The 15,120-nt window shown below is 37.1% G+C and overlaps 1 protein-coding gene across 2 annotated transcripts in view; it reads left to right on the top strand.

Annotated features, from left to right (window-relative positions):
- Window positions 1-15,120, top strand: part of LOC138696594 (cytochrome P450 4c3-like) — a 68,935-nt gene that overhangs the window by 36,343 nt on the left and 17,472 nt on the right. For both annotated transcript variants that reach the window (XM_069821746.1, XM_069821745.1), the window contains exons 4-7: window positions 5,521-5,706; window positions 6,213-6,282; window positions 11,116-11,242; window positions 14,524-14,599. In XM_069821746.1, the coding sequence (XP_069677847.1) occupies window positions 5,521-5,706; window positions 6,213-6,282; window positions 11,116-11,242; window positions 14,524-14,599 (459 nt within the window). The remainder of the gene's footprint in view (window positions 1-5,520; window positions 5,707-6,212; window positions 6,283-11,115; window positions 11,243-14,523; window positions 14,600-15,120) is intronic.

Raw genomic sequence — 15,120 nt, 5'->3', positions numbered from 1 at the left:
TGAGAGAGTAAGAGTGGCTGTTACGAGGAATCCACATCGAACAGCTAGACGGCAGACTATAGCACTGCGACTTTCACATGGTTCTGTGCGCTGAATATTGCATTCAGATCTTAAGTTTCATCCATATAAACTTATGATTGTTCAGCAATCGAATGAGGGAGACTATGTCCAACGCAGGACATTCGCCGAGAGAATGGTGGAAATTTTGGCTGACGAAGTTGTTATGTTCATGAGTGACAAGGCACATTTCCATTTAAATGGTTATGTTAATAAGCAGAACTTTAGATACTGGGTCCCCGAAAATCATAACGAACTACACAAGCGTCCGCTTCACTGTGCAAAGGTTACAGTTTAGTGTGCTGTGTCTAGATACTGCGTGATAGGCAGAACGGGAACACTGGGACAGTGAATAGTGAACGCTACGTCGAAATGCTGGGGATATTTCTTCAACCAGAACAGTGTAGGCGTCTACGTGGGATTGATAGACAAATTGTATGGTTTCAGCAAGATGGTGCCACGGCTCATACGCCAGAAAATTCAACGACAACTCTGCGCCGCATTTTTCTAGGGCACATCATTTCTCGGCGTGGCGACATTCCCTGTCCTCCCCGCTCGCCTGACTTTACCGTCTGCGACTACTTTCTGAAGTCCAAAGTGTACGTAAACAGACCCCCAAACAACTGATGACCTGAAGAGTGCCATTGCCCAGGAAATCCTAACATTGATGGCGAAATGTTTGAAAGAGTGACACGCAAATTCAGAGAAAGTCTTGAAGAGTGCATGAGAGAGACGGACACTATTTGAAGGACATAATTTTCAAGACAATTTAAATGCATGTCAACAAAATGGCTTATATAGCCAGTTTTTGGCAATAATAAATTTGTTCTAATAGACATAACTACTGAGTTATTTTCATTTGAAAATCGTCCGATTTCTCTGCCACACTTTGTAGGTTACTTTCCTCCCCATTCTTGATACAAGGAAATGAACAAATCTTCCATGTGACTCATATATCCAGAGATATTGGTACTTTAATGCAATATTGTTTTACTTTTTATTATTATTTTTATCCATAATTGATTTCTTTTTTAATTGGTTATTTAACGACGCTGTATCAACTACGAGGTTATTTAGCGTCGATGAGATTGGTGATAGCGAGATGATACTTGGCATTCACCTTACAGTTGGGGAAAACCTCGGAAAAAACCCAACCAGGTAATCAGCCCAAGCGGTGATTAAATCCGTCCCCGAGCGCAACCTCATACCGGCAAGCAAGCGCCTTAACCGACTGAGCCACGCCGGTGTCTTCCATAATTAAGATTTTTATTGTGATCAAACTAGTTAACCAATTTCAGTGTACTTTTGGATATTTATTAATTATGCTATGGAAAGTTTACATGCAATATTTCATGTAGATATATTTGATGTACCCAGGGAAAGAAATAAAAAGGTTGAAAATGTACAAAACTCATGTCTGGGTCCCCATAATGCATAAGAAACATAGCTAAATTTAGGAGTAATACGCGGTATGTTAGGCTATGTGTGTTTTTCTGTTCAAGTGACATATGTGTCCTCGAGTTAAGTTAAAAGTCTCTGAATTCTCTGTAGTAAGTCTGCCTAACCCAATAACTCTCCGATTCCAATGAAGTGTTGAATTACAGATGCTCATGTCAACTATGTAAATGTGGTTATAATTAGCACTAAAACAACGAGCACGTATGAATACATGATCCATAAATGATGTCGCGACATGTTTAAAAAAGTAGGCTACTACTGACACTTGTAGTTTACAAGTAATGCCTCAGGCGTCTGGCGTACGGAGTGAAGGTCTGTCTGTAAAAACACCCGCCCGCCATCCAGACGTCTCGCAAATTGTTAAGTGCTCAGTGACTTTATTTATGAGCACGGAGGAATTCAGACACGCCGATGTTTACGACTTTTATTATTTAGTCTTCCAGCTCTTGAACGCGATTACGATTTGTTTCCTGCTTCAAAATAATTCTTACGGCCCCCGCCATGCTTCAAATTGAAGTGCATCCGGCGACAAGGCCAGAGGGATATTTCTCTCCCTTTCACAAGGACTTTTATTATTTTTATCTTATGTTGTCTTTGGATCAGTGGCGATTCCTCCATGAAGGATATGAGGATGATCCTACAGTTTAATTTCGTGCCTCTGAGGATAGAAAACATTTTAATTACAGATTTTGATTTTCAATGCGTCCCGACGTAATAATTTCCTTTAATCTTTCACTTTCTGTCGCGACTTTTCGCCACTGCACAGCTCAGAAATAATTCCCGAGGAACCTTCCAAATATCTTACAGTAAACGGTTTATTCTAGCAGTGAAGTTAATGGACAGGGGAGGCTGCGGAGGAAGGAATATGGTTTGAGTTTAACAGCGTTTGAGGACATGACCGCGTATCCTAATACCACAGTCCAGTATATACAGTCGCGAAGCTTGGGGTAATTTTTTGCATTTCTCGTGATAGTTGCTAGCCGCTTGGAGCGCTGTGTGTACTAGGAACAATAGAGTGTGTCACTGGCATCGTGATCTAATACAGGCCGTAAGGCAGACCATGTGACTAGCTTAACCCGATCACGAAGGGCGGCGTTTCAACCATATAAATTAATTGGAATGCATAAAGAGTAACATATATTTCTCTAAAATGTAGTGTAATTGCATTACTAAAATTTAAAACAATGATTAGGAGACACTTCAGACATAATTCCTTGCGAGTTAAGGTGTAATATTATTTTTGGTGTGAAAATTACGTTGTTCGTATGTGTAATAGACCTACCTGCCTTTATTTCGATTAAATATTGCGAAATTATTGTACATTCATTTATGTACGATTCAATAATTTTCAGTTGCACCGCACGAATATTTAGATATGTTGAAATTATAGGTTATGTTTACTGCCCCAGTTGCCCCTTTCTGTCTAATTTTAGTGGTCTCCAATGCCCTGCCATTCATATGGAAATATTCTAGGTTATGTTTATTATATCTTATATTCCTAAATTCGCAATTATACATTACAATTAAGCATAATGTCATGTATGATACTCCGCACATTCAATTTGTCTGTATTTTAATACTACAATTGAGTATTGAATTATTGTATTTATCTATTGCCTAAGAGATGAAGTAACAATCGTACGTACACTAATTTCATAAGAGTGGTATGATAAATTTTCTGTCTTTATCAAGGAAGGTAGATGTGCTATATTAAAATCACAATATAAATTCTTTTTATTAAACCTCAAAATAGCTTCCATTCTAAACTTAAAATGTTGATGCAAAAAGATAATCTTAACATGTAAAATTCTCTTCACATTAAAATAACACAGTTTTGTAATTATTTCTGCAACATATTATGCAACGAGAAGTAAAGGGAACTTATGGACACATTACACTAAATAAAACTTAGCTATGATACGCAATGAAGTCATAATATAATAATTCACTGAGCTCCATACACTGAAATAGAAAACCCGAACAAACATTACGGCCTGGTCTAGATCGAAAAGGCATTGACTGTGCCGTATTTCGCATTCCTGTGAAAAGTTGTGTAAGCTGTGAAATGTTCGTTATCGGTTGTAATAACTGTAAATGGCTAAAATACAATAATTTGAGTAATAATATGGGACAAGGGGACGTTTGTTGCACTATAAATTCTAAGAAAAAGAGGTCAGAGTTATCCTTCCGAAAGATCCAGGAAGGTGAGTTTATAAAATATAATATATACTTTATGAAAATAACAGGCCTATATATACCATGTATTTCGTATTTCAATAGTGGAAGGAAGGTGTTAATTTTTCAAAAGAACACGATATCAAAGTACAATATATTTTATCGTCTGCTAGGGAAAGAGTCTGTGATGAGGCGATAGTAGCGATCCTGGTGGCTAGCAACTATCTATGGATGCATATTTCAACTGTCTATGTTTGCATATTTAGTAAGTATTGAGCTTCGCAACTGTATATACAGTACTAAACTGTCCTAATACTACGACCCTTCTTTCTGGGTGATGGAGACCCTGTCAGAAACTACAATAAGAATTTTCAAGTATCCTTGTAGCCTTCTTAAATGCAGTTCATTGATCATTTTAAAAGAATAGAATAAAGGAAATAATAAATAATTTAAAATGACATAATATAAAAAATAAAATGAATAAAAAACAAAATTACATGAAGATAAATAAAATAAGCTATAATGAATACAAGAATTAACAGGACTTTCAGATGACAGGACAGCCGAAAGAATATCTGAAGTTGTATTTGATCATTTAGAAGAATTTAACTATAGCAAGAAATTAACTGCGCAAACGTACGAAGGAGCATCAGTAAATATCGGGCAGTACAATGGCTTAGGAGCCATCTTCGCAACTAAAAAGGGGAGAAGAATCGAACTTCACTACAAATTACTATTACTAATACTATAGTAGTATTATTATTATTATTATTATTATTATTATTATTAATATTAGTTTCTGTCTTGGTCATCAGTCGTCAATCTCATATCCTACATACAAAAAATATCACGTGTCGCCACTGCTTAGGAGTTGTCCTTGTGCCATGCTGCTTGTGGAAGACCAGTGTATGCAAACTGAAAATTCCCTAAGGCTTTGTAAAATCTGTATTGTTACTATTCGGGCCTAGTCAATTATTCATTCATTCATCTCCCTATAACAGGGTAAAGTCCCAGTTACAATAAACAATAGAATATTGTAGTTACTTGTGCCATATAAATAAATACATGAAAAAGAAATAATGGAGACATAAATACAAGACATAAAAACAAATTAAAACAATAAATAAATACAGATTGTTAATACAGGATGTAAAATATGAAAATGAAAAATAACAAATAGATAGCAATATTAATTTAAATTGACTAATTCAATATTAAATAAGAAAAAGCCTACATTTTATATAAGAAATGCTGAACTCTAGATCCCATATTTTATATAATTCACTGAATTTGGAATACACTTTTAACAGCAGTAAATTTTTATGCGGCTGTTACACTTTTACAACGTCATACAACTTTACATAGGCTTTATGGGAAAATAAATCGATTTCAGAAAATATATATATATATATTATGCAACGAGAAGTAAAGGGAACTTATGGACACATTACACTAAATAAAACTTAGCTATGATACGCAATGAAGTCATAATATAATAATTCACTGAGCTCCATACACTGAAATAGAAAACCCGAACAAACATTACGGCCTGGTCTAGATCGAAAAGGCATTGACTGTGCCGTATTTCGCATTCCTGTGAAAAGTTGTTTAAGCTGTGAAATGTTCGTTATCGGTTGTAATAACTGTAAATGGCTAAAATACAATAATTTGAGTAATAATATGGGACAAGGGGACGTTTGTTGCACTATAAATTCTAAGAAAAAGAGGTCATATATATATATATATATATATATATATATATAGCCTAATAAGAAATTCTGTCCTGATTATTGTCATATCTACAATAACTGTGGTCTTAATATTCTGCAGGAGAGAAATGGCACAAGAGAAGAAAGCTTTTAACCAACTCGTTCCACAGCAACATTCTGGAGGACTTCCTGGAGCCTGTATATCGGGAAAGCTTGATCTTCGCTGATCGTCTGCGGATGGAACTGGACAAGCCTTCGTTCGACATCGTTCCATACGCTAAGCTTTGCGCTCTGGATGCAATATGTGGTAAGTAACCAGCATCCACTAAGCAATTTTCTAAAACCATTGGCCCTAAATCCACATTGAAAAGTTGTACACAGACAAGTACAGGCTACAGGTAAAGTAAAGGTGGAATACAAAAAGAACCGTAAGACAATACAATTTAAAAAACCTTAAAAACTGAATTTCAGTAGCAACTACTGTATTTGAGCTAAATTTCGTATTCATTTCTTGTCTTCTTATTTATGTCGGCAGCTACATTTTTATATCACTTGTCCTTTATAATATTTCCCAGTGCAGATAAGTTCAAGAAGATTCCAGACCTGATAGGTCTATTGTGGAAGATTTTTCAGATAATATCAAGTTAAACCCACGATATTAAAAACATGGTCCGCGGACTATCCACTGCTCATCATTTCATTTTCGTTCACTCTTAATACTCATTTTTGGTTCTATTATCGGCAATAAAATAAAATAATATCAATGTTTTTCATTTATCTCAATTGCTTCTAACATTGCGCTGTCGTTTCCAGATACAGCGATGGGGACAAACATGAACGCGCAAAGAGATTCTGAAAGTGAATACGTAATGGCTATTGACAGGTAAGTACTTACATTAATTGTTTTTAACATTCCCATAGTTTATTATTCTTTCATATAAATGTCAGCCGCTAGAACGCTAGACTCATATTCCTGTGGATCCGGGTTCAAGCCACGGTGTACTCCGAGAACTCCCGTTTCCCTATGGTATCCCAAAAAATCTTCATCATCATCTCATCGCAGTTGTAATGTAGACCAGTCTCCTATGGCGTACCCTGTGCAACGACTCTCTCGGTAATTGGTCTACACAACTGGCTTCATTTGAGTGAAAGACGAAAAGTCAAGTGTCCACCATTAGACAAAAAAAAAAAATTCATAAATGTATTGTGTAAATACATTATACAGGGTGTTAAAAAGTATCCAATATTTTAGGAGGTGAAAGTATGCATAAAAACAAGGAAAAAATGTCTAATAAATATGGGTCCTAGAACACATACTTTCTGAGATCTGAACACTTGTCCATAGAGGTGCTCAATGTGACGTCCATTTATGGCAATGCATTTTTCTGTCCTACAATACACGAGACTACCAGATAATCATACCGTAGTTGATGGAATACTGATACGTCGCAAGGAATACTGAAAACAGAAGTTTCGTTGCGGATATTAGCGGGGTTCAGCAGAGATGGTGTTGTGAATTATCGTAATCAGCATGTGTGGGCTGATGAAAATCTCCATGCAGTTGAAGAAATAAGGCATCAGCACCGATTCTCAATCAACGTATGGACAGGCGTTCTTGGCAATAGATTAAGGGCTATACATGCTACCACAGAGATTAACTGGTGCTCGTTATCAGGACTTTCTTACTAATGTATTGTCCATCTTGCTGGAGTATATGTCATGTCATCAAAGACTACAGATGTGGTTCAAGTATAATGACACACCAGCACAGTTTCTCCGTAATGTGCGTGAACACCTGACGCTGACATTTCAGGACCGCTGGATTGATCGGGGAGGCCCCACACCTTGGCCTGCTCGTTCCTCAAACCTAAATCCCCTAGACTTTTGGTTATCAAGAACAATCAGGTCAATTTCAAAGAGTGTGTGATTCCTTGCGCCGGAAGGCAGAGGAATGCATTGCCATGAATGGACGTCACATTGAGCACCTCCTACGAACAAGTTTTCAGATCTCAGAAGGCATGTGTTGTAGGTCTCATGTTTATTAGACATTATTTTCTTGTTTTGATCCTGAAATATTGGATACTTTTTAACACCCTGTATAAACTATAACATTGGATGTCTTTACTCGTTTAACCGTTTTTCATGTGAAGACAATTCAATAGCATACTGTGCCAATATATTTGCCTCCTTCATAAATAGTTTCAATTCTATCACTCATCTGTGTTCACGGCTGAAACATGCTCGAACTCACTATCATCGTTTTCTTGCTAATCTGATGTTTCTTTTTTCGTTAGAATTATAAGTTAGACTACTTTTGAAAGACTATTTGAATTTATTATATATACAGGCTGTTCGGAAAATGCCTTCAGAGAGAGAATCAAAATATTGTCATAAATTTGCCCGAAAGTGGATTAAAACTTCAGTTTGCCTGCAGAAATACGATGTGCCCCAATTGATTTCGTTTCGTCGGGGTTTAGGGTTGCCAATTTTTTTTAATACGGGAGACTAAAAAATCAACAAAATTTTACATAGAAAATAGACAAATTATTCGGTTTGGTTACTAAAAAACAACTTTATTCTACACTTCTGCAGGTAGGTTTAAATTAAGAGTATTTTGAGACAGATTTTGTCTCGCGTAATAGTTGAAGTTGACTGCAGTTTTCACTTATGATTTGATTAAATGTGTCGTACTCATGTTTCGAACATCTGTCCAATTATTGTTCATGAGATGAAACACCCTCTTTGTATGATCATTACTAGTTGGTATACTTAGAACAAAACTACCCAGTTTTTCCAAATTTATAACATTAACACGGCTTGATTTTAAAAGGATGAGCACTGAAACCCATTTCTGGCAAGCATTACTTTCTATAAAGACTGCACATTTTAATGCATCTCTTGAATAACAAAATTCATCATATAACACTGGACAACAAATTTAAACTTTGTTTCTGCCCTTTAGATAAAACTATGCAATCTTAACTAAACGAGAGGTGCAGAGTTCATTTCTAAAAACCAAAATTTTCTAACACATACTATTATTATGGTACACACACTTCACTTATTTACACAAATTTGTTACACTAGCACATAAATCAACCTTTGTTTGATCAAAATTCATAAATGAAAATTTCTTTATTTATAATTTACGTTTATAGACAGGTTCTGCAATCTCTCTGATGGGTGACCAGCAATATTCAGTTAGCATACTTGCATTCCACCTTCCTCTGAAGCGCTTTTCGAAGTCTTGATGAAACCTCTCCCCGTGTTCATCGTTTACAGCACCAATGTTTTTTGGAAATAAGTTCAGGTGGCTGTCAGGAAAGTGTACTTTCAGTAGCATGTTGCATCGCATAAAGTAAAAGTAGTGCAACATTTCACTAACATTAAATAACTTTTTATTTTGGAGAAACAGTATGTGCCGGACAAAAACTAACTGCAGATTCGTTTTCGCGACCACAAGATACATCGAATACACATTTTTTTTATAAAAAAAAGGTCAAATTTCATGTTGTACAGTGTAATCAATCATCATTCACGGCAAAATCAAATGTTTACAATAAAAATGTTTACATTATGCAAAATTAAGGGAGAGAAATGCTCGAAGAGAAGATTAATACGGGAGCCCGAAGACTAAAAAATTAGGGGCAAATACGGGAGGATTGGCAACCCTATCGGGGATCGAATTCCGTCCTAAAACTAAGTTGCGGAAGGAGTGTTAAAACACTGTCCTTGTATATCCGTGTGTAAAACTTTGGATAAACTGTCAATTCTCAAGTGTTTTCAGTGCGTTACGGTACGCATTTTCCAATACTTCAGCCTCTGTGAATAGAAAATCTTTGTGCCCATATCACTCGCTAGATACTACTTGCCTTTATTTAGCTAACTGATATAATAAAATTGTTTGACGTTGGTGAGGTCATTATGTCTGGAGGTTTAAACACTGAATCCTGGAAGTGCTTTTGTTCTCACGATTCTCTGCCGTGTTTCATGGTTTTATCAGATCTTGTGGCCGGCTCATCCCACTTGACCTCTCTGCCACGGCCCCAAGGCGAAAATTCTCAAGTTACAGTTGCATTTCCCATGTTGCACACTTCCTCCTCGGCAAGAGCCACAGAGGCTATGAGGCTGCCGATGCAGTACGTTTAAAAAATAGCCTCTTCGACAGTGACAAGAGAGTGATGTTCACTGCCAAATGCAGAGCAGTGGCAGCAGAAAAAGATGTTATTTTTAATGTAAGGAAAATGAGTTCAAAGGCAGTTGTACATACTTCTTGTTGTACGTGTTAAAAGTAACAAACTAAGACTACGACAACGATATAAAGTCCACAATGAACCACTGGTGTGCCACTTGTTATTTTCCAAAAGAGAGGATAACATATATATACATGTACATATATACAGGGTGTTTAAAAATACGGGGCATAATTTCAGGTACGTATTTCCCACATGTAGACAATCAAAATAGTTCATTACAACATGTGTCCGGAAATGCTTCATTTCCGAGTTATGGCCTTCACAACATTGAAATTCACCGGAACGTTTTTCTTTCCGCAGGTCGTTGTCATTACAGAAGATGTTCAAAATGTCCACTTCCTCCTTGAATACAGACCTCACATCGATGTCTCATTGACCTGCGAACACGATCCCAAACTCCAGGAGTATTGCGCATGTCCTCAGATATGATAAGGATACAATTGATACTCTTTCAACAGTCTCCAGACAGTCGTATGAGGAACATTGACTTGCAACGCTACCCTTCGTGTGCTGATAGAAGGAGTCATGTTCACAACCTCCAGAATCTCCTCCTGTACTTCTGGAGTTGTAGATCTTGGTCGTCCCCTTCCCAAACCAGGAGAGTTAAATTTTCCATACTCGCACAGACGGTAATGGAGACGTACAAATGTCTTCCGATCTGGACATTGTCGCTGTGGGTACCTCTACTGGTACAAACGACGAGCCAGCGCAGCATTGCCGTCCGCCTTACCGTACATGAAGTGTATCTCTGCCAGCTCTTGATTTGAATACATGTCGCACAGTCTAACGCCTACACAACACTGAATGTAACCTTCGCCTCGGAATGAACTGTCAGAGTGCCCTCTTAATGTCTCCTTTGACGGCAACGACCTGCGGAAAGAAAAACGTTCCGGTGAATTTCAATGTTGTGAAGCATTTTCGGACACATGTTGTAATGAACTATTTTGATTGCCTACATGTGGGAAATACATACCTGAAATTATGCCCCGTATTTTTGAAACACCCTGTATATATATATCACTATTTGACACTTACGTTCAAAGCCACCGGTATAGCTCAGACGGAAGGAGTGTTGCCTACCGTTACGGAGCTGCGCTCGAGCGTGGATTCTATTCCCGCTTGGGCTGAATACCCATACATCTATTACCAGGCAGTATGTCTCGCTTGACGGTATGTGTCAGAGAAAGAAAAATTTGTTTGTATACATCTGAAGTCTGATTAGTGTAATACGTCACTGATCAATGCAGTGGAGGGGAAAAGATCTGGCCATCCTACCCCATTATCTCCGGGCTTAGTTGTCTCATGAGTGATGCCTTATTGGTGTCACTTATGAGGTTCAACCTATCTTAGGACCAAACAACAACTACTGATTGAGTTGTAGAAATTTTCAGTTAAAGTTCTCTGATAACTGGTTAAACTAAGAACATCACCCGTAATTCAATTATGTATTTTATTTTCAGACTGACAGAAATTCTACAGAGAAGATTTATCACTCCTTGGTTAAAACCCGATGTGATATTTAACAGAACATATTACGGGAAGAAGCAAGCGGAATGTCTTAAAATAGTCCACAACTTCTCAGAAAAAGTAAGTATAAATGTAACGTAGAACTATTACTTTTATTTTCATTATTGTTGTTATCATTATTATTATTATTATTATTATTATTATTATTATTAGCAACATTATTTCTTAGGATGAAATATGAATGGAACAGAGAAAAATTCTCTTCGGCACCGGGATTTTAACCCGGGTTTTCAACTCTACGTGCTGACGCTCAATCCATTTAGATTTATTTATTTAGATTTATTTATTTAACCTGGTAGAGATAAGGCCGTCAGGCCTTCTCTGCCCCTCTACCAGGGGATTACAACTATAACATGAACAATAAGATTACAATTAATATTAAATTTACAATTACAATTACAATTACAATAAAAATTAAAGTACGACAAGAATACCTGATTAATGAAAGCTAGACATTTTATCATAGAAGTTAAGAACAAAGAATATTTTTGTATTTACTAAATTACAAATTAAACCTACAATAACAAAATTCTATAGTGATGAAATTACCGGATATTGAGATATTTTGTGGTAGATTAAAAGAACTATTTACAAGAAACCATGTCTGAACGAGTCTCAATTACTGACCAAGTGCCTAGTAAGTTTGCGTTTGAATTGAATTTTATTTCGACAGTCCCTGATGCTAGCAGGTAACGAATTCCAGAGTCTTGGCAGGGCTATTGTGAAAGAGGATGAGTATGAGGAGGTGCGATGGGATGGTATTGTTAGTATTGTTTCATGGCGAGAGCGTGTGTTCAGATTGTGGTGGGAAGAAAGGTAAGTGAAGCGAGACGACAGGTACGAAGGAATAGAAGAGTTCAAGATTTCGAAGAGAAAGAGAAAGAGAAATCCACTAACCCACACCGGATTCCCACCCGGATGTCGGATCGAATCCTCTCAGTTTAAGTTCCACCTCTTGAATTCCCTCTAGTGGCCTATTTTCATGCATTGCGTCATGGATGTATGAACGTAGGACATTGTCCACACACATGTGCAGAGGTGCACTCGTTATGAGTGACTAAGTAGCCGGAATCCGACGAAATAAGCGCCGTCTCAAATCACAAAGTGATTATTTTTCGCATATCATATATTATTATATGAGTGACTAAGTGGCCGGGATCCGACGGAATAACGAGTGCACCTCTGCACATGTGTGGACATTGTGCCACTGTCATACGTCTATGACGCAGTGCATGAGAGTAGGCCACTAGAGGGAACCTAAGAGTTGGAACTTAAACTGAGAGGATTCGATCCAACACCGGGATGGGAATCCAGTGTGGCTTAGTGGATAGAGCGTCAGCACGTAGAGCTGAAAACCCAGGATCAAATCCCGGTGCCGGAGAGAATTTTTCCCCGTTCCACTCATATTTCATCATATGATGATGCAGAAATATCGTATGTACTTCGGTACATCATAATAATATTTCTTAGCTACAATATTCAATATTCGTTTTCAAGAATATTCTTGAATATTTTCTTTCGTAAAATTTTCTATTAAAACGTGAGCAAATCGTTAAATTGGAAGATTGAGAAAAAAGGATCATTTAATGGTCTCGTGAAGGTGACACATAATTTACTCTGTCATGATAATTTTTTTTTTTTTTTGCGTTTTGTAAATATTAATCTTTTAACGTGTTATTTACGATATTTCTACTTTCGCTTTATTTTTTTCGAATTACAGCGCTCTCATTTCACTATAAATTAAACTAGATTACAGCGGACAGTTTCCTGCGTGTCGTGCTTGCACCGGCGTGGAGCGTGTTCCGTTACTACCGGTAAATCAAGAAATTTAGCAACTACATAGTAAAATCCACGGATCTGTATGTCACAAACTCAGCCTGTTGTACGCCACTTTTTCATCAACTTCGAAACGCAAGATTTTGTAGGAACGCTAGAGTCAGAATATTTACGAGCAAATCTCCGAACGCATCTTCTATAAGTCCAAGAGAAAAATTGTTCCGGGGCCGGGTATCGATCCTGGGACCTCTGGTTGAACGTACCAGCGCTCTGCCAACTGAGCTACCCGGGAACTCCACCCGACACCGTCCCAACCCTTCCCTTTATATCCACACAACTCGCGTGGGCTGACGAAACGCCAGAGACCCACATCGAGTGCACACAATCTCTGTGTGACTTGGAATTGTGGTTTTCTGTTAACGAACACAGTGACGTAGCGTATATATATATTATGCAAATCTAATCTTTCAGGTAAAGCTCCCTGTAAAGCAGATTTGAATAATTTTAAGGGAAAAATTGTTCCGGGGCAGGGTATCGATTCCGGGACCTCTGGTTGAACGTACCAGCGTCGGGTGGAGTTCCCGGGTAGCTCAGTTGGCAGAGCGCTGGTACGTTCAAACAGAGGTCCCGGGATCGATACCCGGCCCCGGAATAATTTTTCCCTTGAAATTATTCAAATCTGCTTTACAGGGAGCTTTACCTGAAAGACTAGATTTGCGCATCTTCTATAGTTATCTTTTTTCACGTAACATTCCACCAAATAAATTCACTGTTCAACCGTACACTTCATTTTCCAATCGATTATTTAATACACAAGCAACATACACACACACACACACGTTCCGGTACAATTCACAGCAGCAACTAACTGTTGGGATGTTTTATGGAACTAGCTTCCCACGTTGCTGTCGGGAAAGCAGGAAGTCGACCGGCGGCGGAATGATGCGAAATTTCCTCGTAAAATGAGAGCCCTGTATAAGAAGGTTATACATATATTAAATATTTACTATGAGCACCAATAAAATAAAATGGTTATTTTATGAATTGCGTAGAAAAACTTTTTATAATCCTAAAACTTAAAGTAATGTACACAGATTGCGAATGCATTAACAAATTTACGGTTTAAACACACACACACACACACACACACACACACATATATATATATATATATATATATATATATATATATATATATATGGGCTATACTTAATGTTACAAATTCCCAAATATTCAATTTGTTAATGCTTCTTATTTTAAAAAATCGATTTAAAAATTAGTTACAGAGCAAGTATAAAGTTTCAAGTAATATATATATATAAGTGTTTTTCTTTTTCCCTTTTTATTTTTTATTCCGTTTAATGAAATGCATATCTTAAAAGTTTGTGGAATGTCCCCAGAGCACGAGTATGTACTCTTTGTGGAGATGCTAGATAAAAACAATATGTATCTTTGCTCTAGCAATAACTTTTTATTATTTTATTATTTAAGTTAATGTATATTTCATGCATTTATTAATTCTGCAATAGAGACGCTTTTTCAATTTTTGTAATTTCACTCCACAGGTAATTAACGAACGAAAGCAAGAGAGGTTGAGACAAGTATCTGGTGCAGAAATTCCGCAGTCAAATGGAGTAAAAAGTAAGAATCTTTATCATTATAAGTTTAATCTCTAGATTATAAAAGTTTTCGATCGAATACGTTTAGAATTATGTGTATGGAACTTGAATAAAAGCACTTTTATAATATTAGATGAAACGAAACGACCTGAAACGTATCAGGGAATTAGAATTTTATAATTACTTTAAATTAAATTATAATTATGATTCACAACTTATAAATAAAGACCGGAATCTTAGTCACCACTCTCTGAAGGTGAGTACGGAATTTGTGCATTGAGCCAAATGACTTGACGAAGAATTGTGGCACGTGACTCTATACGATGAAGAGAGACTAGCTCCGCATCAAGGACAACACACACACACACAAAAGAACGATTTCAAGAATAGGGCTGTGTTGTGTATTGGAATTGAAATGGAATTGGAATTTACGGGAGGGGGCACTAAAGCCCAGCTGCAACCTGTTACGATCTATTGCGCTAACCCTCAAGCTAGGTTCATTCCCACACTCACAGACTAAGATTCGCTGCGTAATCAAGATTT

The sequence above is a fragment of the Periplaneta americana genome, chromosome 3 (genome assembly GCF_040183065.1).
Source record: "Periplaneta americana isolate PAMFEO1 chromosome 3, P.americana_PAMFEO1_priV1, whole genome shotgun sequence".
Lineage (NCBI taxonomy): Eukaryota > Metazoa > Arthropoda > Insecta > Blattodea > Blattidae > Periplaneta > Periplaneta americana.
Note: the sequence above shows the minus strand (reverse complement) of the source record. Positions and strands in the feature narration are given on the sequence as shown.